Source organism: Physeter macrocephalus, chromosome 3, assembly GCF_002837175.3.
Source record: "Physeter macrocephalus isolate SW-GA chromosome 3, ASM283717v5, whole genome shotgun sequence".
NCBI classification, from domain to species: domain Eukaryota; kingdom Metazoa; phylum Chordata; class Mammalia; order Artiodactyla; family Physeteridae; genus Physeter; species Physeter macrocephalus.
In genome coordinates, this window is record NC_041216.1 from 19247215 (window position 1) to 19273624 (window position 26410).

The 26410-nt window shown below is 48.8% G+C and overlaps 1 protein-coding gene and 1 long non-coding RNA gene across 2 annotated transcripts in view; both read right to left on the reverse strand.

Annotated features, from left to right (window-relative positions):
• Positions 1 to 9052: 9052 nt before the first annotated feature.
• Positions 9053 to 14269, reverse strand: LOC102989842 (group IID secretory phospholipase A2). The gene is made up of 4 exons (XM_007113166.3): positions 14230 to 14269; positions 11402 to 11546; positions 10644 to 10750; positions 9053 to 9198 (listed from the first exon to the last, which is right to left on the reverse strand). The coding sequence occupies exons 1-4, from the start codon at positions 14267 to 14269 to the stop codon at positions 9053 to 9055; spliced, it is 438 nt and encodes a 145-aa protein (XP_007113228.2).
• A 9990-nt stretch (positions 14270 to 24259) lies between these two features.
• The window catches only part of LOC129391789 (uncharacterized), a 6981-nt gene continuing 4830 nt past the window's right edge, over positions 24260 to 26410 (reverse strand). The window contains exon 3 of the long non-coding RNA XR_008616487.1: positions 24260 to 24381. This is a non-coding gene — a long non-coding RNA (uncharacterized lncRNA). The remainder of the gene's footprint in view (positions 24382 to 26410) is intronic.

A 26410-nucleotide genomic window follows, 5' to 3' on the forward strand; every position in this document is an offset into this window, starting at 1 on the left:
TGGAGTCTGTTCCCTACAAATAAGAAACGGAACAGAGGAAACAGAAAAGCTTCAGTTTCCAGGATCCCCACAGGATCCTGCTCAGTTTCAAGACCCTGAACACACACTTTTGACTACTATGTTAGAGCATTTCTCCTGCCAACCTTTCATGTGGTGCATTTCCCCAATACAGTCAAGATGAACATACAGTTGTGCTTCTTGTTTTATTTTTCCATTTAACATGAGGTTTTTCACCTTGGTCACTTTGGTGTCAATGGGGGATTGCAGACCAGTGTTGGTGAGGAAAAGCTTTTCCTCTGCCCTCTTAGGTTTAGTGCCTGGGGGGCCTGCAAATTAAACTAAGAAAAGACAGATAAATAGGGGAAAAGGCACGTGATATTTATTAATATTTACATGCACAGGAGTTCACAGAAAAGAAGTGAAACTCAAAGAAGTGGTTAGACTCAGGGACTCATCTACCTTTTTTGCAAAGGAAAGAGGGTTTAGATTTCAAGGGACAATAAATTGTAGGGGGGCTTTCCTGGTGGCACGATGGTTGAGAGCCCGCCTGCCGATGCAGGGGACACGGGTTCGTGCCCCGGTCCGGGAAGATCCCACATGCTGCGGTGCGGCTGGGCCCGTGAGCCATGGCCGCTGGGCCTGCGCGTCCCGAGCCTGTGCTCCGCGATGGGGAAAGGCCACGGCAGTGAGAGGCCCGCGTACTGCAAAAAAAAAAAAAAAAAAAAAATTGTAGGGAAATGACCAGGAAATATATGGGGGGAAAATGGAAGATAAGAGCTATTTTAGTAAAGTCTGCTTATGCAAACTCATCTTGGAGCTGACTCCCCGTCTTTGATGATAAAAGTTGCTTTTTCTCTCCTTAATACAAGGGTGGTGGCAGAGGGCACCTTCCTCAAAGGGCAATTTTTATCTGCTTTTAGGCAGGTAAAGGAGGAAAAAGAACTCTTCATGCATCTGTCAATTCTCAATTGCCTTCAGCTCAAAGTAATTTTATGCTAAAGTGGCATATTTTGGGTGGCATATTCTGATTGCTTTCAAGGCCATGCAGCGGAGGAGTGAGAAAATCAGGCTTAACATGGGGGTCTCTTGTCTCCCAGCACAGTACTCCTTCCCTGCCCTCTTCCCTTGCCATGCCTGGGTTCTCCAGGAACAGACCCCATGTTCCTCATCCTTCATTTCCAGGATCTTCTAGAGCATCACCCGGCCCGGCATTTCCCCGGTGTGGGGCTTCCCAGAGGAGAGGACAAATAGCACTGGCTCACAGGGTGCCTGACTCATTCCCTTCTGGTTCCTTCCCAATCCTTCAGACAACATCAAGGCGAAGGTGGTCTCAGCTTGGAGCCTGGGTGTCCTCAGCCCCTCTCGAGTGCTTGCTCTTTCACCCAACAACTATTGATGGTGCATCTTCTCTGTCTAAATCTGTCATACAGAGTGAAGTAAGTCAGAAAGAGAAAAACCAGTATCGTATACTAACGCATGTATGTGGAATCTAGAAAAATAGTACAGATGAACCTATTTGCAGGACAGGAATAGAGACCCAGATGTAGAGAAAAGACGTGTGGACATGGCGGCAGTGGGGAGGGGGTGGGTGGGAAGAACTGGGAGATCAGGATTGACATAAATACACTACCTTGTGTAAAATAGATAGCTAGTGGGAACCTGCTGTATAGCTCAGGGAGCTCAGCTCGGTGCTCTGTGGTGACCTAGATGTTTGGGGTGGGGGGGGAGGGAGGTCCAAAAGAGGGAGGGGATATATGTATACATGTGGCTGATTCACTTCATTGTACAGCAGAAACTAACACAACATTGTAAAGCAATTATACTCCAATTTTTTAAAAAAAGAGTTTTATTTTCATGCTCACCTTCTGTTTATGACAATTGATGCTAGTTTTCCCTTTGCCAGGGTGCTGTAAGTTCCCTTCTTAAATAAATTTATTTAGATTAAGAAAGCTTTTTAAAAAAAAGTAAAGCAGGGAAAGTGGTTAGGACTCTGAGCTTTCACCGCCGCGGGCGTGGGTTCAATCCCTGGTCTGGGAGCTAAGATCCAACAAGCTGCATGGTATGGCCAAGAAACCTGAAAAAAATAGAGTAAAAGTGAAATATTAAACCAAACACCAGGAAGGGGATGTGTGAAAGGCTGGGGAATGTGTGAAAGGCCGTGTGCACACGTCCGTTCTCTACCCCCTCCTGTCTGACGGATGATGCAGTGGAGGCCCATAGAACGGGGTTTACACGGAGTCTGAGCTGAAATGTGGGTCTCCGATCTTTCAGTCCAGTGAGCTGTGCAGGGACAGGAGGAACAGCCTTGGTATTAATGGGCTGGTCAGCTCTCGGGTTGGCCATGGGGATGGACTCCACCTGCTCTAGGTGCCAGGCTTAGGGAATGTGAGGGTCATGGGGGCCCGCTGAGAGAGGAGAGGGGGAGTGTGATTCTCGTCCAGATGCATCAGAATCTCCAGCAGCACTTGTAAAAAAAAATGCAGGTCTCTGGGCCCCGCCCCAGACCTACAAAATCAGATCCTCTGAGTGTGAGGCCCAGGAAACTGCATTTTAAGCAAGCCCCCCTTCACCCCCAGGGGTTTCTTGTCCGCCATAATGATTTAGAAACACACTGCCTTGAGTAGTGCACCATCTGGGCTGGAGAAGGCGACACCAGGATGGCTTTACTTCCCGCGCCCGGCCTCTGCCCCTTCCTGCTGAGCGAGTCACGTCGGGCAAGACACTTAACTTGTCAGAGCCTGTTTCCTCATCTGGACAGTGAAGCAGGGCCACGTGTAATGAGGTGTAAATGAGAAAATGTATATAAGGTTCTTCGCGCAGGGAAATCCAGAAAATGGCATTTTGCCATCTCCCTTTTGGGAAGCTGGAAGCTACCACAGCCGATTTTTTTCTTCTACACTGTGGCTCCCAGACCCGGGGTGTTTGGGGCCTGGGGGGGGGCAGTCTGCCATCAGCAGAACCAGGAACAGAGGCAGACTTCATCTCAGGGCTGGGTCCTCAACAGGAGGGGACAGCCTTAGCTTCTGCTGGCCCCGGCCCGGCCCGGCCCCTGGAAGGGGCTCCAGATGAAGCGGCCCACCTGGAGAATGACCTTTGACCTCACTTCTATGGCCTTCTGGGAGTAGAGGGGTGCTCTTGGCAGAGGATGGGTGGCTGATTTCTGATAGTCCGAGGGAGGAAGCAGGGAGGTGATAAAACATGCCCCCTTTCCGATCTGGGCACCCCACCCCTTTCACTCTGTCTCAACCTTCTCACCAACTGGAAGCACTCATCGGGAAAGAGACGAAGATTTGGTCAAAAATTCCCTTTCATGGTAATCATGAACAGTCTTAAGAGGTAGGTGTTGTCGCCCCCAAATGATTGATCACAAAGTGAGGATCAAAGGAGTGAAACCACTAGCCTGAGGTCACACGGCTGGGAAGTAGCCAGTTGAGAGAAGCAGGGTAAGCTTCCCTATCAATCCTCATTCATTCAACAGATATCTCACGGGCCTCTGGCGTCATTCTGGATCATTCTGGGTGCTGGTGAGGTGGTGGTCCCTCCCTGAGTTTGTCGTGTTTACGTTTTAGTGGCGCTCTGGGGTGATATAGACAAGTGGATGAGTAAGTGACGAGGAGAACCATCAGAAAGTGTGAAGCAGAGAACGAAGATAAGGCAGGAGACAGGGAGCAAGTAAGGGCGGGGAGGTGGTGGCTGCAGGTCGGGAGGGCGGGGAGGGGGGGTTGTCTGAGGGAGCGACTATCAGCTGAGCTCGGGATGACAGAAGGGGCCAGTTTTGCAAAGAGCTCGGGGAAGTGCCTTCCGGAAGCCCCAAGGTGGGCACGGCTTGGCCAGGAACCTGCAGCAGAGGGAAGAGAGAGCATCCCCCGCACCGCCTTCTCTGACCTGCTTCGAGTTTTCACAAACTGTCTTAAAATCTCTCCTTTATTTTAAGTGAAAAAAATGAGAGGGAGAGAGACAGCAGGTCCTGACTCTGGGTCATCCAGCTGGCCCGGGGTCAGGTCAGCTCACGGGCCGACTTTAGCAAGGATGTCAAGGACCCCAGGTGGGAACACCTGGCAAGGAACCTACATCCCCCCTCAAGGGGGGGGGGCAGGGACAGGGGCCCCAGCCCCACCTGCACAGCCCAGCAAGAAGGAAGGAGCAGGATCCAGCAGGAAAAACTGGCAGAGACATGGAGAAGTCGTCCGCCCATCACTGCCCTGGGCTGGGCTCCCACGCTACGGAGGTGGAAACCGACATCCAGGTGAACGGAGGACCAGCCAATGGTGGGAAGGGGATTAGTGCAGGATAAAGTGCTCCAAATGTGAGGGCTCGATTTGAGGGCAACTATTATTGTCAATACGATTATTACTCACCATACCTTCCTCCAGGATCCCTCCTTGCCATACCCCAACCTCGCTTCCTTGTCCCTGGGGGTAGCTGTTCCCCTCTGAGGGACACGGAGGGCTGAGTCAACAACTGTTCTAATGAAGAGTGTGGGAGGCAGGGTGAGACATGGCCCTGGAGCCAAAGAGACCCGGGTTCGAATACCAGTCCTGCCATTTATCAGCAAGTGACTCATCCTCGAGTTTCAGTTTCTGCAGCTGGAAAATGCAGGTGACAATTCCAGTGTTCCGAGTGAGTTAAGAGGACTGCGTGAGTGGGCGCCACAGGTGTTCAATGTCAGGGGTTCATTGTCCACCCCTCCCAACCCCTGCCTTTTCCGAGTCTGACCCTGGAGGAAAGAGGAAGCATGGGGTCTGTGTCCTTCCATCTGCTTCCTTCATCCTGGGGTATGTGAGAGATGAGGTGGAGGACAGAAGCTGCCTGCGAGCCTCTCCTTCCTTTGTGCCTCTTATCCAATTCCAGTAGCTGGAAATTGGCCCAGAATGAGAACTCACAGGGCAGGAGGTTCTCCCCTTACTTTGGGGACTCTGTCCTGGCTGCCCTGAGACCCCACCTGCCCATCCCACCTCTTGGTCCAAAGTCCTATGTCTTTACCAACCTGGGATTCCTTCATTCATTTATTCATTCAACAATCTATTGATCACCTACTATGTGATGGGCAGGCACCAACACTAAGGTGCTTGGCTCACAGAGGGTTCTCCAGGCAGAGTCCTCCTCCTGACCCAGCCCTGGACTTGCCCATCCAACACCAATCCCATCAATAACCCCAACAGCCCTGATTCTGGCAGTTCTCCTCCCCTCAGGGACATTGACCTTGTCCCTTCTCAGGAGTAAATAAATCCTGAGGAATCTAAACCAAACATGGTGATTCCATGGTGGTCTGGGGCCACCATGGTTTAACATGGCCAGTCCTGAGCTGGAGGTCTGCTGGGTGGTGGTGGTAGGGCTTACTAAAAAGAGACACGGAACAGACAACATTTTCTCCTCTGGGTGTTATCCTGCCTTGGCTTGAGGTCTGAATGATGGCTGCCATCTTGGAGAGGGAAAGGGAGCCACCTAGAGGACAAAGCCAGCACAGTGAGGGTGGCCAGCCAAGACCAGGAAAGAAACCGGTGCTGATGACATCATCAAGCCACTGAAGAGCCACCTTCCTCCTGGATGTCTTGTCATGTGAGGTGATAAGTGCCCTCATTGTTGAAACCCATTGAGTCACAGTTTTTGGATGGAAGCTTCCTGATCGGTACAAATGGGAGGGGGTGCCTGGGACCAGAGGGGGAAGAGTTTGGGGTGGCATCCTGGCTCTGCCTTTTGTTGGTTGTGGGACCTGTGGAGGTTCCTGTTCCCATTCTGAGCCTCAGGTTGCTCAACTGTAAAATGGGGATAATAATGTCCGTATCTGCCAACATTGATATTGTCACAAAGCCACAGAGCCTAGCACAGGGAACCTCTGATGGGCAAGTAGGGTCGCCAGCTCTTGACTGTGTGTCTTGAATAAATGGATCTCATGTATCATCATCTAACATACACGGCTTTCGTGCAGAAAGGAGAGAGGAATTGGGTGGAAAGAGGGGAACACTGATTAACTATTTTCTCCTCCTGTTTCATTCTGGGGGTGACTTCAGATCTGGCCTCTGCATAACGACAACAACAACAATAGTAATAATACAGTTAATTTTTTTTTTTTTTTTTTTTTTGTGATAGGCGGGCCTGTCACTGTTGTGGCCTCTCCCGTTGCGGAGCACAGGCTCTGGACGCGCAGGCTCAGCGGCCATGGCTCACGGGCCTGGCCACTCCGCGGCATGTGGGATCTTCCCGGACCAGGGCACAAACCCGTGTCCCCTGCATCGGCAGGCGGACTCTCAACCACTGCTCCACCAGGGAAGCCCCAACACAGTTAATTTTAAAAGAGGGATTACTATGGGCCAGGCACTGTGCAAAGAGCTTAATATGCATTAATCTTGTTTAATACATTAGCCTCATCTTGTCTTCTTTTTAGTATTTCCATCTATACTTCACACATGAGGAAACCTAGATTTCTCATATAAGGTCACCTGGCTGGCCAGTGGTATAATGGAATTTTTTTTTTTTTTTTGGCCGCACGGCACAGCTTGCAGATCTTAGCTCCCCGACCAGGGATCAAACCCGGGCCCTTGACAGTGAGAGAGTGGAGTCCTAACCACTGGACCGCCAGGGAATTCCCTGGAATTCGAACCCAGCACCCATAGTACTTTATTCCTATTACGCTCTCCAGCATGAGCCACTGAGCTTCACGTGGAAGGAAAACCCCTTGGTCAGCTGTTTCACAGATGTGTGTTACGGGCCAGAGGGTGTGGGTGGCTCCAGGTGCCCCAGCCGCGTAGCTGGAAATACCGCTAATCACATATGAATGACAGATTGTGACTCCTTATATGAAAATATTATCCATCCATCCATCCATCCATCCAAAGTTAGTTTCCCTAAAAGCCAAGCCTGAGATGGGAATTCTTGTGCAAGTGAATGATTTATTGAGGGAGAGGTCTCAGGAGAAACCTGTAGGAGATCAAGGAAAACAGGATAGGCCGGGGGACAAAGCAAGACATCTAACCTGATCCCACGAGGAGCACTGGGGCACACAGCGTATGACCCAGACGCTCCTGCACGAGGCGGGGGGCAGTTATGCCCTACATGGTATTATTCTCCCAACTCATTGGTTAGAGGTGGGCGGGGTGGGGTGGGCGATGGGCACGGTGGCTCCCAGCAGCCAAGGGCAAATCCTCAAGAGAAGGAGGCCGATGTGAGCACGTGGAAGCCAACACCTGGCTTAGCGGGCACGAACACCACCCACCTCCACCTCCATCTCTCCATTATGGGCTCCTTTGATCTCAAAGCACTGACTGAGCACCTATTATGTGGGGCAGCAGAGGAAACAAAGATGAAACTGATGTGGCCTCCATCTTCCGGGAGCTCCAGTCTGGTCCAGGGAGGTCAGAGCAGTCTGGACCATCATATGCCACTCAAGCAAGAGCTTGGCAAGTTGTTAGACCCATAAAGTGCTGTGGGAGCTCAAAGGCAGGAGTGAGCCCTTAGGACTGGGGAGGAATCAGCCAGGGAAGACTCCTGTAGGAAGTTGCCCTTGGACCCCCAGGAGCCTAGCGTGGGCTTAGCCACCTGGAGACAGCAGGACGGTGGAGCATTGCTGTAGAAGTCCAGGCTGAGCAAATGCCTGGCAACGGGAGAGGAACGGGTGCCTGGGGTACACATGGCCTGTGGACCAGGTGCCTGGAGCAAAGGGAGCGGGCTGCTTGGTCCAGCCTGACAACAGCAAATTGGCACTTGCCACTGGCACTTGCCAACCACCTCTACAAGGACTCAATCATGAGCTGCTGCAGCCGCTGACCTTCAACACCCCTTGAAAGGAGTTCAGGGTGGAGAGCAGAAATGAGGCCCTCTGTGCTCTGGGAAAAACTGGCAGAACAGGTCATGAGCTGCTAAAGCTGCTGACCTTCAACACCCCTTGAAAGGAGTTCAGGGTGGAGAGCAGAAATGAGGCCCTCTGTGCTCTGGGAAGAACTGGCAGAACAGGCCTTTAGATAGTTAGGTATTTTCAGGAGCTGATTTTATGAGCCCAATTCTTGCATCTCCTCATATCTAGAAAAGCACTAAAATCCTTCACGGTGATGTCTGCTCCTCGTGACGAGCAGGAACCTTCTGCAAAACATGTGTGCTTGATAGCATGTACTCCCCCTGCACCAAAATCACATCTAGACTGACCTTCCCCCCTACCTCTTTGGAGCAGTTTCTCAGAGCGCTCTGAGGTGCTGTCTCCCAGGCTACAGTCCTCATTTTGCCCCCAATAAAACTTAATTCGCAACTCTCATGTTGTGCTTTTTTTTTTAAAGTCGACAAGCCCTTCCCTCAAAAAGTATTTACGGAGTCCCTTCTGGGTTCTGGGCACTGCTTTGGGCACCAGAGATGCAACTGAGTCCAAGACAGACATAGGCCATGCCCGCAAGGATCCCCAAGCTTCCAGAGGAGAGGGACACAGTGCCAGACAGTGCAGGTCCTAAACTCCACCCCTATCCTGGGTGGTGGAGGACCTTGGGGTTTTAAGAAGTAGAGTCATGCAGCCAGAAAGATCAATATCATCCTTTAGAGAGGCCACTCCAGTGGCAGCTTGGACGGTGCATTGGATTGGTGGGGGGGACCTGGGGAGGGGGGTGCCTGGTGAGCGGCAGTAGAGCACCTGCCGCACCTCCGCCCCCAGACCCCACGCCCAACGCCCGCTGCTTTGGCCTAAACACCATCCCTGGGGGCTCCCTGGCCTTGGCTTTTCCTAAGACCCCATTCCACCCTCAGGGGAGACAGCTGCTGCCTTGGCTGGGAAGATTTAGAAGGTCCAAGAGGCAAGGTGGGGGGGTGGGGGAAGGCCAAGACCCTCCCTCTTCCAGGGAGTGTTTTAAAGAAGCCAGGCTGGGGGCTTCCCTGGTGGTGCAGTGGTTGAGAGTCCGCCTGCCGACGCAGGGAACACAGGTTCGTGCCCCGGTCCAAAAAAAAAAAAAAAAAAAAAAAGCCAGGCTGGTTCAGGGGTTAGATCCCAGGGGGGTGGCAGTGGTCCTGCAGGATTTCCGGATCTCAAGAAGCCAGGAGCGGGGTAGGGGGCGTGGCACGGTGCAGGGGGCTCCTCCTAGCAAGTGGGGGTCTGGCCCTTGCAGCGGGGCCGCCAGTAGTAACGCAGGTGGTTCTTGTAGGTGTCCAGGTTCCGCTGCAGGCAGAGCACCACCTCCTTGTCACAGGTGCACAGCTGCAGCTCACACCAGCTCCCCTTGTCAGCTGCGGGGTGGAGGGGGAGGGCACTTAGCATCTATCCCTTCCCCAGACGGAGCAAGGGTGGGTCAGGGCCCCTGGAGGGAGACGCTGAAGGCAGCTCAGCCCTTGCATGGCTTTGGGTACCCTTGCCAGCTACTCTGACTCTAGCTCTGTGACACTGGGTGCGGGCCATGGCCTCCCTGTGTGCCATTGCTCCTTTGTTTATTCATCCCTTCAAAAAACAGTTGAGCACCTGTCCTGTGGCAGGCCCTGGGGGGAAAGGACTGAACAGAATGGACACATGAGGTTCACACTCCCCTGGGCACGGCAGATATCAGAGAGCCACAGAAATGAGTGCCAGCAACTGTGCTACCCGGGAGTGACGAACAATGCAGGGGCTACAAGATGGGAAACGGGTGGGATCTAACTCAGTGTCAAGAGCCATTTGAGCTGAGGTGGGAAGGGTTTGCTCCCACTCCCGAAAGTCAGGGTGGAGGAGGGGACTATTCCAGGCAGGTGGAACAGCATGTGCAAAGCCTCTGAGGAAAGAGGGACCACGGTGCTTCAGTTTCGTGATCTGTAAAATGGGCGTAAGAAGACCTGAACCTACTGTATAGCACTGGCAACTATACTCAATATTTTGAATAACCTATAAGGGAAAAGAATCTGAAAAAGAATATATATATATATGTACAAAAGATTAAAGTAAGAAGGCAAAGCCCTCAGCACATCGTAAGTGGTCAGTAAATGCTGACTATTACTGTTTTTATTGTTAAATTCTCAATTAACAGTGACAGCTAATGAGCCCATTCATCTCCCAGCCCTGGGACCTGTCCCCTTTCTCTGTGCATGGACCCGGGGGCCAGGTGACCTGGGTTACAGCCCAGGCTTCGTCATTTACATCTGTGTGATCCTGAGCAAACAGTTCACTCTAGTCTCAGTTTCCTTGTTTGTAAAATAGAGATCACCAGGATGTTGCTGCCTCCTGGCTGGGCTTCTCTGAGGACAAATGATGATGAAAAAATTAACAGTAACCTCGATAGCCTGTGTAATTTATCGAGCATGCATCTGCAGCAGGCATCTGCAGGGCCCATTCTGTCTGCTCTTATTTTAGTTCTTGAATTGACCTTATGGAGTAGAATACTGTTATCTTCCTGAGTTTCCAGAGGAGGTTCAGAGAAGTTAAGCAATGTGTTCAAGGTCACACAGCTGGTTAATGGTGGGTCAGGGATCTAAGCTGAGGTCTGCCAGCCTTCCAGATCCACAAGGGGTCAAAGCCCCTATTGGACCTCTCCACACTCCAACCCCCATTCCTGCCTCTCCTCCACAGCCCAGCTACTGCCACTGGACACATGAGAAAAACACAGAGGTTGAGCAGTTTGTGCATTGTCACACAGCATATGAAGGCAATGCATGCTAGAACTTTCTTCCTCGGCCTCCAACTCCAGCCCTGAGGCCTGGGCACTCACAGCACTGGATGTTCCCCTGGGAAAACTTGTAGCTGTAGTGATCCAAGTGACTATTGCATTTGTGGTGCTTCAGGTGATGGTAGCAGCAGTCATGGGTGTGGCAGCACCTGGAGGGAGAGGACACGGGGTGGGGGGGATGGTGATGAGTCCTTGGTCAACTCGGGTCTCTCGCTGCCCCTGCCCCAGAGCAGAAATCGTGTGCCTACCTTGGAAGAGTCAAGGCCTGCAGGGCCTAGTCTTCTTTCTAGCTAACTCTTATTGTTTCCTGTGTACCAGGCACCTGTTCTATCTATGAATTCTCTCTTAAGCCTTTTGACCACCCTATGATGGAGGTGCTTGCGTTATCCCCATTTCACAGATGAGGAAACTGAGACTCTGGGAGGTCAAGCCACTTGCCCAAGATCACACAGCCTGTAAGTGGTGGATGAGGGAACTGACCCCGGGCCTGGCTGGCTCTCATTCCTCCTCTGGCTGATCCCTAGGGTTGCTGTGAAAACCAAATGTGAACATGGCAAAAAGAGGTAAGACTTTTAAAAAACAACGTTCAATGGCACTGAGGAGTGTGTGGGTATTCTGACTAGTTTGGGGTTGAGAGTACAAGGGGGCCTTTAGAGATTCTGGGGAACCCTCCAGGAGGGCTGGTGCTGGATTGGAGCTCAGCGGAGTTCCTAGCACATAGTAGTACCAAATGAATAAATGGATGGAGAGGAAAGGGGAGGGTCCCTGGGTAGGGACAGGGAATGATTAGGAGGAGTTACCAGTCTGTGGCATCTTTGGGTTGGCCTTTGCCACCAAATCCGCAGTGACAGCCATAGTACAAATAGGAGAAGATGGGTCTCTTCCCCGTCACTCGTCTGATCATCTTGTTCAGGTCCAGTATCCCGCCCTGGGCTGGAATCACACCTGTCAAAGAGCCCAGCCACAAGGAGAGGACATGAATCTAAGTGGAGGCCAGTGGGCTGCAGGCCTGGCACCTGGATCAAACCAATGACCTTGGATAATAAAATGACAACAAACACTAAGGCTATTGAAAATATAATGATAGTTGGTGAGTGCTTACCATGCATCTTTTCATCTAGTGACGTATTGACTCCATCCATCCCATGAGATAAACACTTTTTTAAAAAAATAAATAAACTTTTTCTTTTGGTATATTCTAGATGTATGGAAAAGTTGCCAAGATCATACAGAGAGTTCTTATATATTCCTCATTCAGTTTCCCCTAATGTTATTATCTTCTTAGATAATCGTGCTATATTTATGAAAACTAAAAAACCAACATTGGTACAATAAATACTATTTTTAGTCCCCATTTTAGAGATGAACACACTGAGGCTCAGTAACTTGCTCCAGGTCATCGTAGTTGGTAAATAGAAGAGCCAGGATTGAAACCCAAGGCAGTCTTGTTCTGTTCTCTGTCTCTGGGCATTGAGTTCACATTCTATAATAAGAAGACACCCTTCCTCTTACACTCACCCCACCTCCCCAGACCCCCCAGCACAGCCTGTAGAGAAATCCACACATTAAACAGCATGCATGGCTCTCGTGGGAAGCAGTGTGATTTAGAAATCAATGATTTTCATGGATATTTTTCATTTCAGTCATAATATCTGCTGGTTAGAGTTGATCATAAGGGGAATTTATTTTATTGGGAGAGAGGAATACATTATGTTGAGTTAGGAGAAATAAAATATATTAAGTCAATGAATTCAGGGGAGAATTTGGGAGAAACAGACGAGGTAAGAGGGGACTGGAATGTACCTGTGTGCAAGCTGGGGAGATGATCCAAGAACACTGATGGAGCCCAGAGTCTCAGGGAGACGGGGCTGGGGAGGCCCCCTCGGGTGACCCTAGTTTTGGAGCCCCCCCGCCAAGTAAATGATGTTATAATGAAAGCGCTACACTCAAATGAAGTAAGTAGTAAACCAGGGATGAGCCCCAGATTGGGGACGGTTGGGATGGGAAGAGGTGGGGTTAGGATGAACTCATGCAGCGGACCGAGGGCTCGATCACAAGCAGGGTGCTTGCCTTGGGCTGCAGGTAAAAGTGACTGGTGGTGTCAGGGACTTGCAGGCAGGTCGTGTCCCCAGCATGTGGGAATCCACAATGCCACTCTTGTTTGCCATGGTGGCTGTAGCTGTACGGGTGTTAAAGAGAAACCTTGTTAAGTTTTGACCATCCTAAGGAATGACCCCAGGCCCTCTGGAATTCCGGATTCGGTGATAAGGCACCAGAAAGCAGCCCACTGCCAAGAGAGTTACCATCCACCCTGCAGGCCAGCCAGGGACCTGAATTCAGAATCTCGCCTTTTTGCTGTACCTCTGTCCCCCCTAAGTCTAGCTCTTTCCACTTCAGCTTAGAAATAGCCACACAAATAAACTCACACCTGAGTGATGCAGCTGTTCCTTGCCAGGCAAACAATAAATTCAACTTTGATTCGGAATGCTTTCGGGTGATCTTATTTCTCACAATTTTACAGTGAGGTCAACCCAGCCCTGGGAAATTGAGGAGCTCAACTTGTGGTTATGAGGGCTTCGGGGCACTGGCTTAGCTTGACAGAAATACCTGCCTGGGTTGCTTTTTTCATCCTCAGTTGTCACTGAGGGGGATGGAGCCCTTTCTCCCAAGGGTTAGCGGCAGTGGCAGGAGGTAACATCACTACTATCTCGTGAATGTGCTGTGTGTTAAACTATTGCTTGCTTACTATTACTTACACTTGCTAAACACTTTGTATACGTTTTCTCATTAGAGTCCTTCTAACAACCCAATGAAAAGGGTGCCATTGTGCCCACTTTACAAATGAGGATATAGGGGGGTAGGGGGACTTGGCCAAGGTCATACGACTGGGAGGTGATGGGCCAGCGTCTGAATGCAGGTTCATCTGTGTATTTTATCTCTACACTGTATTGCCTCTTTGCATCTGAGAGATGAATTTCTGCAGCTTGATTGCAATTTTCCTAATGGTTTTTACTGTAACCTTGGAGATGTGTTCCTCTTGAGAATTTGGGAGTCCCCAAAATAACACAAAACCACATTTAAAAATGCAAATCCTTTCTCAAATCACATATTTTGAGATGGATCAAGAAACAAAAACACCAGTTTGCTAGCAACCAGATTTGTACATTTGATCTGCTGAAGATCGGATGGAAACTGCCCCATCTCCCAATGGTCAACAGAACCCTCTTCCTAGGTTCAAGGGAGATAATGAACGTGAAAGAGTTCTAAAAATGTAGAGTGCTGTACATAGGTAAGAGATTGCTATTATCTGGTCAAAGGGACAGAGGGGAGCAGATCCATTTCTGTAATTTGTGTCCGAAGTACCAGAGGCATCAATTCAGCTGGACCCCAGTTTCTGTAGTTTCCCGCCTTCGTATGCCACACAGCTTGGCCACCCAGGGCTCTCTGGCCGAAGCCACTGTTCCAGGGAACTGACAGCCACTGATGGCTCCTTGCAGGGGGCCAAAGAGTTGGGGACTGCGAGGCCAGAGCAGTGAGGATCAGAGCAGCAGCTCAGTTTAGGAAAGAGATATAGGGCGTCTCCGCTTCCCTCCCTGCCTTCCCAGCTGTGGGTCCTGTCCCCACTTACCAGCAAACACCACCAGCATGCACAGCAAGGCAAGTTGCATGATCCCAGCACAGAGCAGTGGAGGCAGCTGCTGGAAGTCCCCTTCCATGCTGGCAGCCCTTTATATCAGACGCAACCCTACCGGAGCCTGCACGTACCCCTCCCAGCTCCAGCTCTGGACGAGGTCACCCATACTCTTTGTTTCCTCTTTTCCGGCAATGAGAAATTTTATTATTTTTGTTTCTAATATCTGTTTTTTCAACTTTTTGATTGCAGAAGAAACAAGTTCAGCATAGAAGATTTGGAAAACATAAGCGATTAGAAGAAATTTAAAATCACTTGTAAATCCATTCATCATCATTAATTTTTTTTAAAAAATTGACATACAACATTGTGTAAATTTAAGGTGTACAACATATTGATACATTATATATTACAATATGAGTTGTCATTGTAGCAATAATTAGCACTTCTATCATGTCACATAATTACAATTTCTTTTTGTGGTTGGCATAACTAAGATCTAGTCCCTTAGCAAGTTTGGCGATTATAACACAACATTGTTGTCTATATTCACTGTACTGTCCCTAGGACTTATTTACTACCTGTTGCAAGTTTGTACCTTTAAACAACTTTTGTCCTATCCCTCCCCATCCCCTACTTCCTGGTAACCACCATTTTACTCTCTGTTTTTACATGTTTGGCTGTTTTAAATTCCACATGTAAGTGATATTATACAGTATTTGTCTTTCTCTGTCTTACATCTCACTTACCACAATGCCCTCAAGGTCTATCCATATTGTTGCAAATGGCAGGATGTCTTTTTTTTTTTTTTTTTTTTTTTGCGGTACGCGGGCCTCTCAATGCCGCGGCCTCTCCCGCTGCGGAGCACAGGCTCTGGACGCGCAGGCCAGCGGCCATGGCTCACGGGCCCAGCCGCTCCGCGGCATGTGGAATTTTCCCGGACCGGGGCACGAACCCGTGTCCCCTGCATCGGCAGGCGGACTCTCAACCACTGCGCCACCAGGGAAGCCCGATGTCCTTCTTTTTATGGCTGCATGATGTTCCATTGTGTATATATATATATATATACTCACCTACATGACATCTTTATCCCTTCACCCGTTGATGGGAGCTTAAGTTGTTTCCACTATTAACACTTTGGTGTATGTCCTTCTGGTTCTATTGCTGTATATATCTTGCCACACTTTTCCCTGACCGAATTAGGAAAATGTTACAGGTAGTACTTTGTAGTCTGTCTTTTCACTTACTAACATAACTTGAACATATTTCTATGTTGTTAAATATTCTCCTGCAGAAGTGTTTTGAAAGGCAGCCTTGTATTCCATTATATGAGTATGCTCTTCATTTAACAAATCCCCTATTCATGGGCACATAGTTCAATATCGTACTCTTTTAGATCATACAGTGGTACAGTGAAAGAAATCTTTGTTGTTAAATCTCAGTTTCTGCCCAAAATTGTTTCTATAGGATCTACTCCTTAAGTGAACTTGCTGAGTCAAAGCCCACACACAATCTGAAGGCAATTGATGTGTGTTGACTACTTACCCTGCAGAAGGTCTGCCCCAGATTACAATGGGAATCCTAATGAGGCAAACGGTGTGGACCCAGCCCAACTAGGGTGGAGATGCTGACGGCAGGACACACATGGCATTACAGAGGGATGGTCTGCCACAAAAGCTCCACTGTTAACCTTCCAAGGTCTGATGGAGAGTCCATGATACCAGAAATTGGGTTTCTTCCGTGCCTGTCAGATGGCTGTTCAAGAACACAGTGCATAGGCTGACATCTTTGATGCTAGCTAATCAGTCCACCCAAAAAAGCGAGACACTGCTGGGTATTCTCCCTCTCCCTCTCCCAGCCCTCTTCACTCTCTCTTTTAAATCTAATTTTCCTTTGTTCCTAGACTCAGTCACCAACTGATCATCTCATATGTGAGAAAGCAATCTGCATGCAAAATAATTAAGCAGCAAGTAAATGAAATGTCTCTGGCATATTCTTTGACACTCCTCCCCTCTGTGTGCTCAATAGTCATTCCCTTATACTCTTACCAATGTGGGACCTTACTGTACAGTCTTCTAGATCTGCGGTCTTGATGGGACATAGGGCTACTCTCCAGAGCCCCAGCTTCCCCCAAGCTGGTATCATTTCAGCAGGAGCAAAAGTAGCCAGGACCTCTGCTGCTTCCAGATGCTCTGTAGCTTCCAGATGCTACAAAAAGTTCTCAAAATCTGCTGTCCCAGATACTCCCAGAGGCCCCAGGGCACAGCTGAAAGGCTGAGTTTGAGATCAAAGGGATTGTGTTAAAACTCTGGCTTCTTCTCTTACCAGCTGTGGGACCCTGGGCAAATCACCTGACCTCATGAGCCTTGGCTTCCTCATTTGCAGAATGGGGACAATGTGGGGGCAACAGTCCCTCCCTCCTCTGATTGCTGTGGGGTTTAGAGAACACATGCACACAGCACACTGCACCAAGTCTCACCCACAGGGACGATGCCATTATGGTGACCGCAACACGGGCTATGTAGCATCACGTGGAGATGAAGAGGCCGAGAGATTTTGGGATTCGAACTCAGTCTGCCTCCCCCGTGTTCCAGCTGCTTCACTGGGAGAAAGCTGCTCAGTTCCGTCTTCCATTTCCTCATGTGTGAAATGGGGCAGTGATAGTGTTACTGAACCAAACTTGGGTCTGCTTGCCAGCATACAGTAAAGCCAATCTACTGACCTCGGGCTGTGGTGAACCAACGTGCATCGTTTATTGCAGGGTGCCAAGCAAGGAGTCCAGGCCGCTAATGCTCAAAAGCCTTGAATTCCTCTGGTGGTTTTCAGGGAAATGTTTTTAAAGACAGGGTGAAGGAGAGGGGGTTGTGGGGTGTGTGATCAGTTCATGGACATTCTTCTGATTGGTTGGTGGTGAGGTAATTGGGGGTCAATCTCATTAACCTTCTGGTTCCAATCATTTGTGGTCTGCTGTTAATCTGCTGTTAATCCTATCCACTCTATCATCTCAGTGTATTTTTTCTCCCTAGAAATGTGATCTGGGTTTTTAAAAAAATATCTTCTATGTTTCTAATTAACATGCTTAAGCTTTCCTCTATCTTCTTAAACATATAGAATATAGTTATAACAACTGTCGTAATGTCTTTATCTACTAATTCTATCATTTGCATTGTCTCTAGGTCTGTTTCTATTGATTGATTTTTTTTCTTATTATGACTTTTAGGTCACCATTGCTCATTGTTATAGAAAATACTATGGGGAATTCCTTGGCGGTCCAGTGGTTAAGACTCCGCAGGGGGCACTGGTTTAATCCCTGGTTGGGGAACTAAGATCCTGCATGCCTCACAGCATGGCCAAAAAAAAAAAAAAAAAAGAAAAGAAAAGAAAGCACTATGATAATAAATCTTTGTCTATTTTTAAAAGGGGGTTTCTTTAAAGTAGGTTTCCAGAAGTGAAACTGCTGAATTAGAAGACTGAAGGTTCTTAAACTTCTTCCTCTTTCTGAAATTGGTAGGAATTTAGAAACTCCCTTGCTTCTGGTTCCATCAGCAGCATATAATAGTTGGAACTGGTCATTTCCTGGGACTTGCCAGCAAGTCTGTATTTTTACTTTCCTGGAAACAGTGGGGAAAACATTTGGTGATACTATTAGCCCACAATCCATCAATATCTCCAAGTGGTGGACAGAAAGGAGCAGGAGAGAACTTAGACACTGAAGTGCAAATTCTATTAAGAATAGTTACCATCAGCTGGGGCTCAGAGAGGTTAGAAACCCGCCTAGAGTCATACAGCAGGTACGTGGCAGAATTTGGGTTAGAATAGAGGTCTGCCAGAGCTGCCCTTACTATGTGCTGGGCACTGTTCTAGGTCCACACATAGTAAATGTAAGCAGGTACTGCCCTAATCCCCATTTTACAGATGAGTCCTTTTACCCAGGGGCTACTTTCTTGCCCTGCCAACATAGATGGAGGTAGAAATGAGAAGAGCTGGCAGAGCCTGGAGACTGCTGCCCCCAGCCTCAGTGCAGAGAAGAAGGTGGACCCCCATCTCCTAAGAGACACCCCCATGGGGTGAGAACATGTCCTTTCAGCCCGTGACCAGAGTCCTCCACTTGATGCATCCCTCCCTGCAAAGCCCCATTTACTGAAATGATCCCATCGCTTGGATTCCATTCATGATGAAACCTTTCACAGGGGGTTAGAGATGCAGCTCAGAATTACTGAAGGCTTGCAGGGGAAGAGGAAATTTAAAGAAGCTGGGCTTAACTAGAGCTTATCATACTAAGTGAAGTAAGTCAGACGGAGAAAGACAAATATATGATATCACTTGTATGTGGAATCTAAAAAAAAAAGATACAAATGAACTTATTTACAAAACATAAACAGACTCACAGACTTTGAAAACAAACTTATGGTTACCAAAGGGGAAATGTAGGGGGAAGACACAAATTAGGAGTTTGAGAGTAACATATACACACTACTCTATATAAAATAAATAATCAACAAGCACCTACCGTATAGCACAGGGAACTCTACTCAATATTCTGTAATAACATATATGAGAAAAGAATCTGAAAAAGAATGGATTTGTGTATATGTATAACTGAATCGTTTTGCTGTACACCTGAAACTAACACAACATGGTAAATCAACTACACTCCAATATAAAATAAAAATTAAATTAAAAAAATAAAAAGAGGAAAACAGGTAAAAAAAATAAAGTAGCTGGACTTCCTCAGGGTCTTTTGAACTTCATCTCTGATACCATCTGGCAGGGGGCGAGGAGGGAGGGAGAGATTTGAGATTCCTTTGTGGGGTAGTGACCCACTTTTCTCCAGCTGCACCCAAGCAGAACTAAAGTAAGTGAATTAAACAACCAGAAACCACTCAATGTCTGTCTGCTGCAGAATGGTAGATGGCGTGATTACACCACACCGACAAACCACAGCTACACATAACAACCCGGAAAAGTCTCACAGACATAATGCTGAATGAAAAAAGCTGGACACAAAAGAGTACTGGTTGTAAGAGAGATTTATATGACCTTCCCAAACAGTCAAGCTAATTGGTGCTTTTCAGAGTCAGGACAGTGGCTACCCATTGAGGGCCGTGGTGACTGGAGGGGTTTCTCAGAGGGTTTCAGGGGCGCTGCTGATACTCTATCTCTTTGGGTATTGGTTACATTGGTGCGTTCATATTCTGAAAATTCGTCCAGCTGTTCACTGTTGTTTTTTCTGGCCGTACCACGTGGCACGTGGGATCATAGCTCCCCGACCAGGGATCAAACCCGTACCCCCTCCAAGGGAAGCGCAGCGTCTTAACCACTGGGCCAGGGAAGTCCCCAGGCTCTTCACTTTTGATTTGTATATTTTCATGTATATGTTATACATCCATAAATTTGCATAATAACAATGATAATGAAGATCATGACAGTAAAAGCAAGTGGACTCAAAGTTCCCTAGGAAGTATTGGCTTGGCCAAAAAGTTCATTCGGGTTCATTTTTCCCGAATGAAAAACCCGAATGAATTTTTGGCCCACCCAACACTTCAGATACCCTTCTAGATGATCACATATCCTTCTGGATGATCAGATAATCTTTCTAGATAATCCAATATCCTTCTAGGTGATCCAGTATCCTTCTAGATGATCTGATATCCTTCTAGATGTTCAGATATCCTACCAGATTATGAACAACTGAAGTTGTGTAGTAGAAACAAATTTCTACTTTGATATCTGGCAAATCTGGCTTCAAATTCTAGCTTTTTTTTTTTTTTTTTTTTTTTTTTTGCGGTACGCGGGCCTCACACTGTTGTGGCCTCTCCCGTTGCGGAGCACAGGCTCCGGACGCGCAGGCTCAGCGGCCATGGCTCACGGCCCAGCTGCTCTGCGGCATGTGGGATCTTCCCGGACCGGGGCACGACCCCGTGTCCCCTGCATCGGCAGGCGGACTCTCAACCACTGTGCCACCAGGGAAGCCCCAAATTCTAGCTTATTCACGACATTACTTCATCTCTCTGAACCTCAGGTTTCCCATCTGAAACTGGGACCAACCGTGCTTCCTCTGAGGCTCCTTGTCTTGATTACAGGTAGAATGGCTGGCACACAGTGGGTGGTCAGTAGATGCATGGCACCTGGTGACCTCTCCGCCCAGGAGAAAAGAGTTTAAAGTTCTGACCTCCCCTCGCACCTCAGGCCCAGAGACTCTTGCTTCTAAGGGATAGGCTTGGTCACAGAGGAGGGAATTTCCACTTTGACCTCTCAGACAAGTGGCCACAGAATTACTTTCAAAATCACTCAAAATCCCCCTCCAGGCAGCTTCAAGACGGTCATTGCTTGAAGGTTCTTCTTGTTTTCAGACTTGGCCTGGGCCCCTGCTGCCTTCCTCAAGGTCACATCATCCTGGGAGGCAGCAGAGCCTGGGAGTTCAGAAGGAGGTTAGCCAGGCCTGATGTGGATCCCGACTCCCCCTCTGCTTTCTCGTCTGTTAAGTGGCGTTGGAGGAACGTGAGAATGTCGAGCTACCAGAGTTCTTGCGAGGATTCTGAGACATGGGGCACGGACGGTGCTTGTTGCAAAGGGCAGGTGTGGGTGGGGCCTGGCACCACTTTGCACAAGCTGATTTGTGTGGAGGTGGTTTGATCTGCCTCAGGAGTTGGGGGGTGTGACTGTGGACACCAAGAGTTTTGTCTGGTGGCTTTGGCCTGAGCCCTGTGGAGAGAACTCTGCAGAAACTCCAGGCGTAGGCTCTGGTCACTGGGAGGGGCTCTGCAGGGCACAGGGGACAGAGGGGTGCAAACGTGGTGCAGGATGGGTGTGGCTCTGAGGCTGGAGGGTAGGGAGACCCCACTGGGCCCCTGAAGGCCCACAGCTTTGGGGTGCTGAGGCCTCCCGGAACAGCTGCGGAGGCGGGTTTGGGGAGCAGAGCAGAAGACTATGAGAACCTGGGGTTCCCAAGGCTACCTTGGAGACTCCCAGAAATAACGGCAAGATTTTACTTCGTGGGGACTTAGGGACGGGCTGACTTATATGGGCCAGAGGCATTTCTTACTGTTAATATGATTCCCCCAGGGGCCCGCAGCCTCTTGAGAGATGGAGTATCTCCTGCCATCTCAGTAAACAAAGGATGTCACAGTCATCAGCGACTGCAGCCCCCCAAAGTGAGCCGGTGAACCATGAGAAAACTCAGGAAGGGAAGTCCACCTGCCACCTAGCAGCCATCAGACTGCAGCCACTCCCTACGGTGAGCCCTGAGGAACCTCATGATATGAAAACACAGGACACTGGCCTCAGATAGCTGAGGTGCATATCAGAGGAATGATTTCAGTGAGCCCAGACTCTTGCATCTTCCCATACATAGAAAAAGTGCTAAATTCCTTAATCCCATACATAGAAAAAAGTGCTAAATTCCTTAACTTGGGATATCTGGTTTTCCTTAATTAACAATAATCTTTTGATTTTCCTGACTACCTGCCCTTTGTTGCAAAACTCCTATATATTCTAGCTCCCCCCTCGCCTCCTGGGAGCAGTTCTCTCAGGGTTACTTGAGATGCTGCTTCCAGGGCTGGAAGCCCTAAAAATTCTCACAGAATAAAACAGGACTCTCAGCTTTTAGGCTGTGAATGTTTTTTTTAAGTCGACACTCTTGAGACCTGGTGGAAGGATATACCCAAGAGACACACCATTCACTCCATAGGAAATAGCAATGTTCTGCCTTTTACATGAGGTCTTTGATCTCACCATGTGTATGGTGGGGATTATCTGTCCCATTTGCAGATGCGGTTAGTGGGGCTCCGAAGGATCAAGCCACTTCTCAGGCAGAGCACTGGCCAGACCCGGTCTCCTCACTCTCAAGTCTGATTCTTTTCCAGTGGGGCATCGCCATGGGCTATATGCACAATGGGTGGTGTTATGGGCTGAACGTGTCCTCCCACCCTGTAAAATGTATATGTTGAAGTCCTAGGCCTCAGTATCCTATTTGGAGATAGGGTTTTTATTTTATTTATTATTTATTATTTATTTATTTATTTTTTGGCTCACGGCCCAGCTGCTCTGCGGCATGTGGGATCTTCCCGGACCGGGGCACGACCCCGTGTCCCCTGCATCGGCAGGCGGACTCTCAACCACTGTGCCACCAGGGAAGCCCCAAATTCTAGCTTATTCACGACATTACTTCATCTCTCTGAACCTCAGGTTTCCCATCTGAAACTGGGACCAACCGTGCTTCCTCTGAGGCTCCTTGTCTTGATTACAGGTAGAATGGCTGGCACACAGTGGGTGGTCAGTAGATGCATGGCACCTGGTGACCTCTCCGCCCAGGAGAAAAGAGTTTAAAGTTCTGACCTCCCCTCGCACCTCAGGCCCAGAGACTCTTGCTTCTAAGGGATAGGCTTGGTCACAGAGGAGGGAATTTCCACTTTGACCTCTCAGACAAGTGGCCACAGAATTACTTTCAAAATCACTCAAAATCCCCCTCCAGGCAGCTTCAAGACGGTCATTGCTTGAAGGTTCTTCTTGTTTTCAGACTTGGCCTGGGCCCCTGCTGCCTTCCTCAAGGTCACATCATCCTGGGAGGCAGCAGAGCCTGGGAGTTCAGAAGGAGGTTAGCCAGGCCTGATGTGGATCCCGACTCCCCCTCTGCTTTCTCGTCTGTTAAGTGGCGTTGGAGGAACGTGAGAATGTCGAGCTACCAGAGTTCTTGCGAGGATTCTGAGACATGGGGCACGGACGGTGCTTGTTGCAAAGGGCAGGTGTGGGTGGGGCCTGGCACCACTTTGCACAAGCTGATTTGTGTGGAGGTGGTTTGATCTGCCTCAGGAGTTGGGGGGTGTGACTGTGGACACCAAGAGTTTTGTCTGGTGGCTTTGGCCTGAGCCCTGTGGAGAGAACTCTGCAGAAACTCCAGGCGTAGGCTCTGGTCACTGGGAGGGGCTCTGCAGGGCACAGGGGACAGAGGGGTGCAAACGTGGTGCAGGATGGGTGTGGCTCTGAGGCTGGAGGGTAGGGAGACCCCACTGGGCCCCTGAAGGCCCACAGCTTTGGGGTGCTGAGGCCTCCCGGAACAGCTGCGGAGGCGGGTTTGGGGAGCAGAGCAGAAGACTATGAGAACCTGGGGTTCCCAAGGCTACCTTGGAGACTCCCAGAAATAACGGCAAGATTTTACTTCGTGGGGACTTAGGGACGGGCTGACTTATATGGGCCAGAGGCATTTCTTACTGTTAATATGATTCCCCCAGGGGCCCGCAGCCTCTTGAGAGATGGAGTATCTCCTGCCATCTCAGTAAACAAAGGATGTCACAGTCATCAGCGACTGCAGCCCCCCAAAGTGAGCCGGTGAACCATGAGAAAACTCAGGAAGGGAAGTCCACCTGCCACCTAGCAGCCATCAGACTGCAGCCACTCCCTACGGTGAGCCCTGAGGAACCTCATGATATGAAAACACAGGACACTGGCCTCAGATAGCTGAGGTGCATATCAAAGGAATGATTTCAGTGAGCCCAGACTCTTGCATCTTCCCATACATAGAAAAAAGTGCTAAATTCCTTAACTTGGGATATCTGGTTTTCCTTAATTAACAATAATCTTTTGATTTTCCTGACTACCTGCCCTTTGTTGCAAAACTCCTATATATTCTAGCTCCCCCCTCGCCTCCTGGGAGCAGTTCTCTCAGGGTTACTTGAGATGCTGCTTCCAGGGCTGGAAGCCCTAAAAATTCTCACAGAATAAAACAGGACTCTCAGCTTTTAGGCTGTGAATGTTTTTTTTAAGTCGACACTCTTGAGACCTGGTGGAAGGATATACCCAAGAGACACACCATTCACTCCATAGGAAATAGCAATGTTCTGCCTTTTACATGAGGTCTTTGATCTCACCATGTGTATGGTGGGGATTATCTGTCCCATTTGCAGATGCGGTTAGTGGGGCTCCGAAGGATCAAGCCACTTCTCAGGCAGTTTTTTTTTTTGCGGTACGCGGGCCTCTCACTGCTGTGGCCTCTCCCGTTGCTGAGCACAGGCTCCGGACGCGCAGGCTCCAGCGTCCATGGCTCATGGGCCAGCTGCTCCACGGCATGTGGGATCTTCCCGGACCGGGGCACGAACCCGTGTCCCCTGCATCGGCAGGCGGACTCTCAACCACTGCGCCACCAGGGAAGCCCTAGATAGGGTTTTTAAAGAAGTAATTAAATTAAAATGAGGTCATTAGGGTGGGTCCTATTCTAACATGACTTGTGTCCTTATAAGAAGAAGACATTGGGACATAGACAGGTACAGAGGGACAAACCATGTGAAGACACAGGGAGAAGATGGCCACCTGCAAGCCGAGGAGAAAGGCCTCAGAAGGAATCAACCCTACTGATACATTGATCTCCAACTTCCACCTTCTAGAACTGTGAGAAAACAAAATTCTCTTGTTTAAGCCCCACACTCTGTGGTGCCTTGTTATGGCAGCCTGAGCAAACCAACACAGGTGTTAAGAGAGCCCAGAAATAATAATGGATGCATAGGCAGGCTTCCTGGAGGAGGTGAGCAGCTGCTAGTCATTTCCCTCTTTCTTCTGCTTGGTCCCCTTCCCCTCCCCACAATGTCCACATGCACCATGCCTTCAGTAGAGACCTGGTCTGAGGGACTGGCCTGGTCCTCAGGCTGCTGCCTGTAACCAGGATTTCCCTGACTCACAAGGCTGAGCCCAGCTTGTTGCCTCAGTTTCCGCCTCCATAAAATGGGAATAATGTCCTTTTTGTGTGTGTGTGGTACGCGGGCCTCTCACTGTTGTGGCCTCTCCCGTTGCGGAGCACAGGCTCTGGACGCACAGGCTCAGTGGCCATGGCTCACGGGCCCAGCCGCTCCGCGGCATGTGGGATCTTCCCGGACTGGGGCACGAACCCGTGTCCCCTGCATCCGCAGGCGGATTCTCAACCACTGCACCACCAGGGAGGCCCGGGAATAATGTCCTTTGATGCCTCCCCCCTCCAGGGTCAACTGCTTAATGATAAGGAATTATTTGGTGATATAGTAATTATATACGTGTGTGTATATATAAAACATTTTTGTTATAAATGTAGAAGCAGTATATGTTTCTTAATTTTTTGTTTCCTTTAAAGTCAACTTTATTGAGGTACAATTTCCACAAAATTTGGTAGAGCCAGTCTTTTTCATTTCCGGCCCTCTAATAAGTATGTAGTAGAACCTCGTGTGGTGTTAATTTTCATTTCCCTAATGACTAATGATGCAGAGCATCTTTTCTCTATGCTAATTTGTCAATCAATATCTTCTTTGGTGAAGAGTCTGTTCAAATCTTTTGCTCATTTTAAAAAATTGAGTGGTTTGTTTTCTTATTGAGTTTTGAGAGTTCTTTATATATTCTGCCTACAAGTGCTTTATCAGATGTGTGATCTGCAAATATTTTCTTCTGGTCTGTGATGTGTCTTTCTGTTATCTCAGTAGAGTCTTTAGAAAAAGCAGAAGTTTCACTTTCCTGAAGCCCAATTTATTGTTGGCTTCATATCTTCTATATGCTCGCCTATATCATGCTTTTGGTGTTGTACCAAGAAATCTGCCTAATCCAAGGTCACAAAGATTTTCTGTTATGCTTTCTTCTAGAAATTTTATAAGCTTAGGTTTTACATCTAGGTCTATGATCCATTTTTTAAAAATAGATTTTTTAAAAGTTTTGGTAAAATATACACAACGTAACATTTACCATCTTAACTACTTTTCACACTGTTGTGCAACCATCACCACCATCCAGCTGCAGAATTCCTTTCCTCTTTGCAAAACTAAAACTCTGTACTCACTAAACAAGAACTCCTAATCTCGCCCTCCTCCTCCCCTCCTCCCTGGCAACCGCCATTCTTTCTGTCTCTGAATTCGACTCTCTAAGTATCTCATGCGAATGGAATCATGCAGTATATGTCCTTTTCTAACTGACTTATTTTACTTAACACAATGTCCTCAAGGTTCATCCAAATGGCATGTGTCGAAATTTCCTTCCTTTTTAAAGCTGAATAATATGATCCATTAAAAGAATAGCTTGGGGCTTCCCTGGTGGCGCAGTGGTTGAGACTCTGCCTGCCAATGCAGGGGACATGGGCTCGAGCCCTGGTCTGGGAGGATCCCACATGCCGCGGAGCAACTAGGCCCGTGAGCCACAACTACTGAGCCTGCGCATCTGGAGCCTGTGCTCC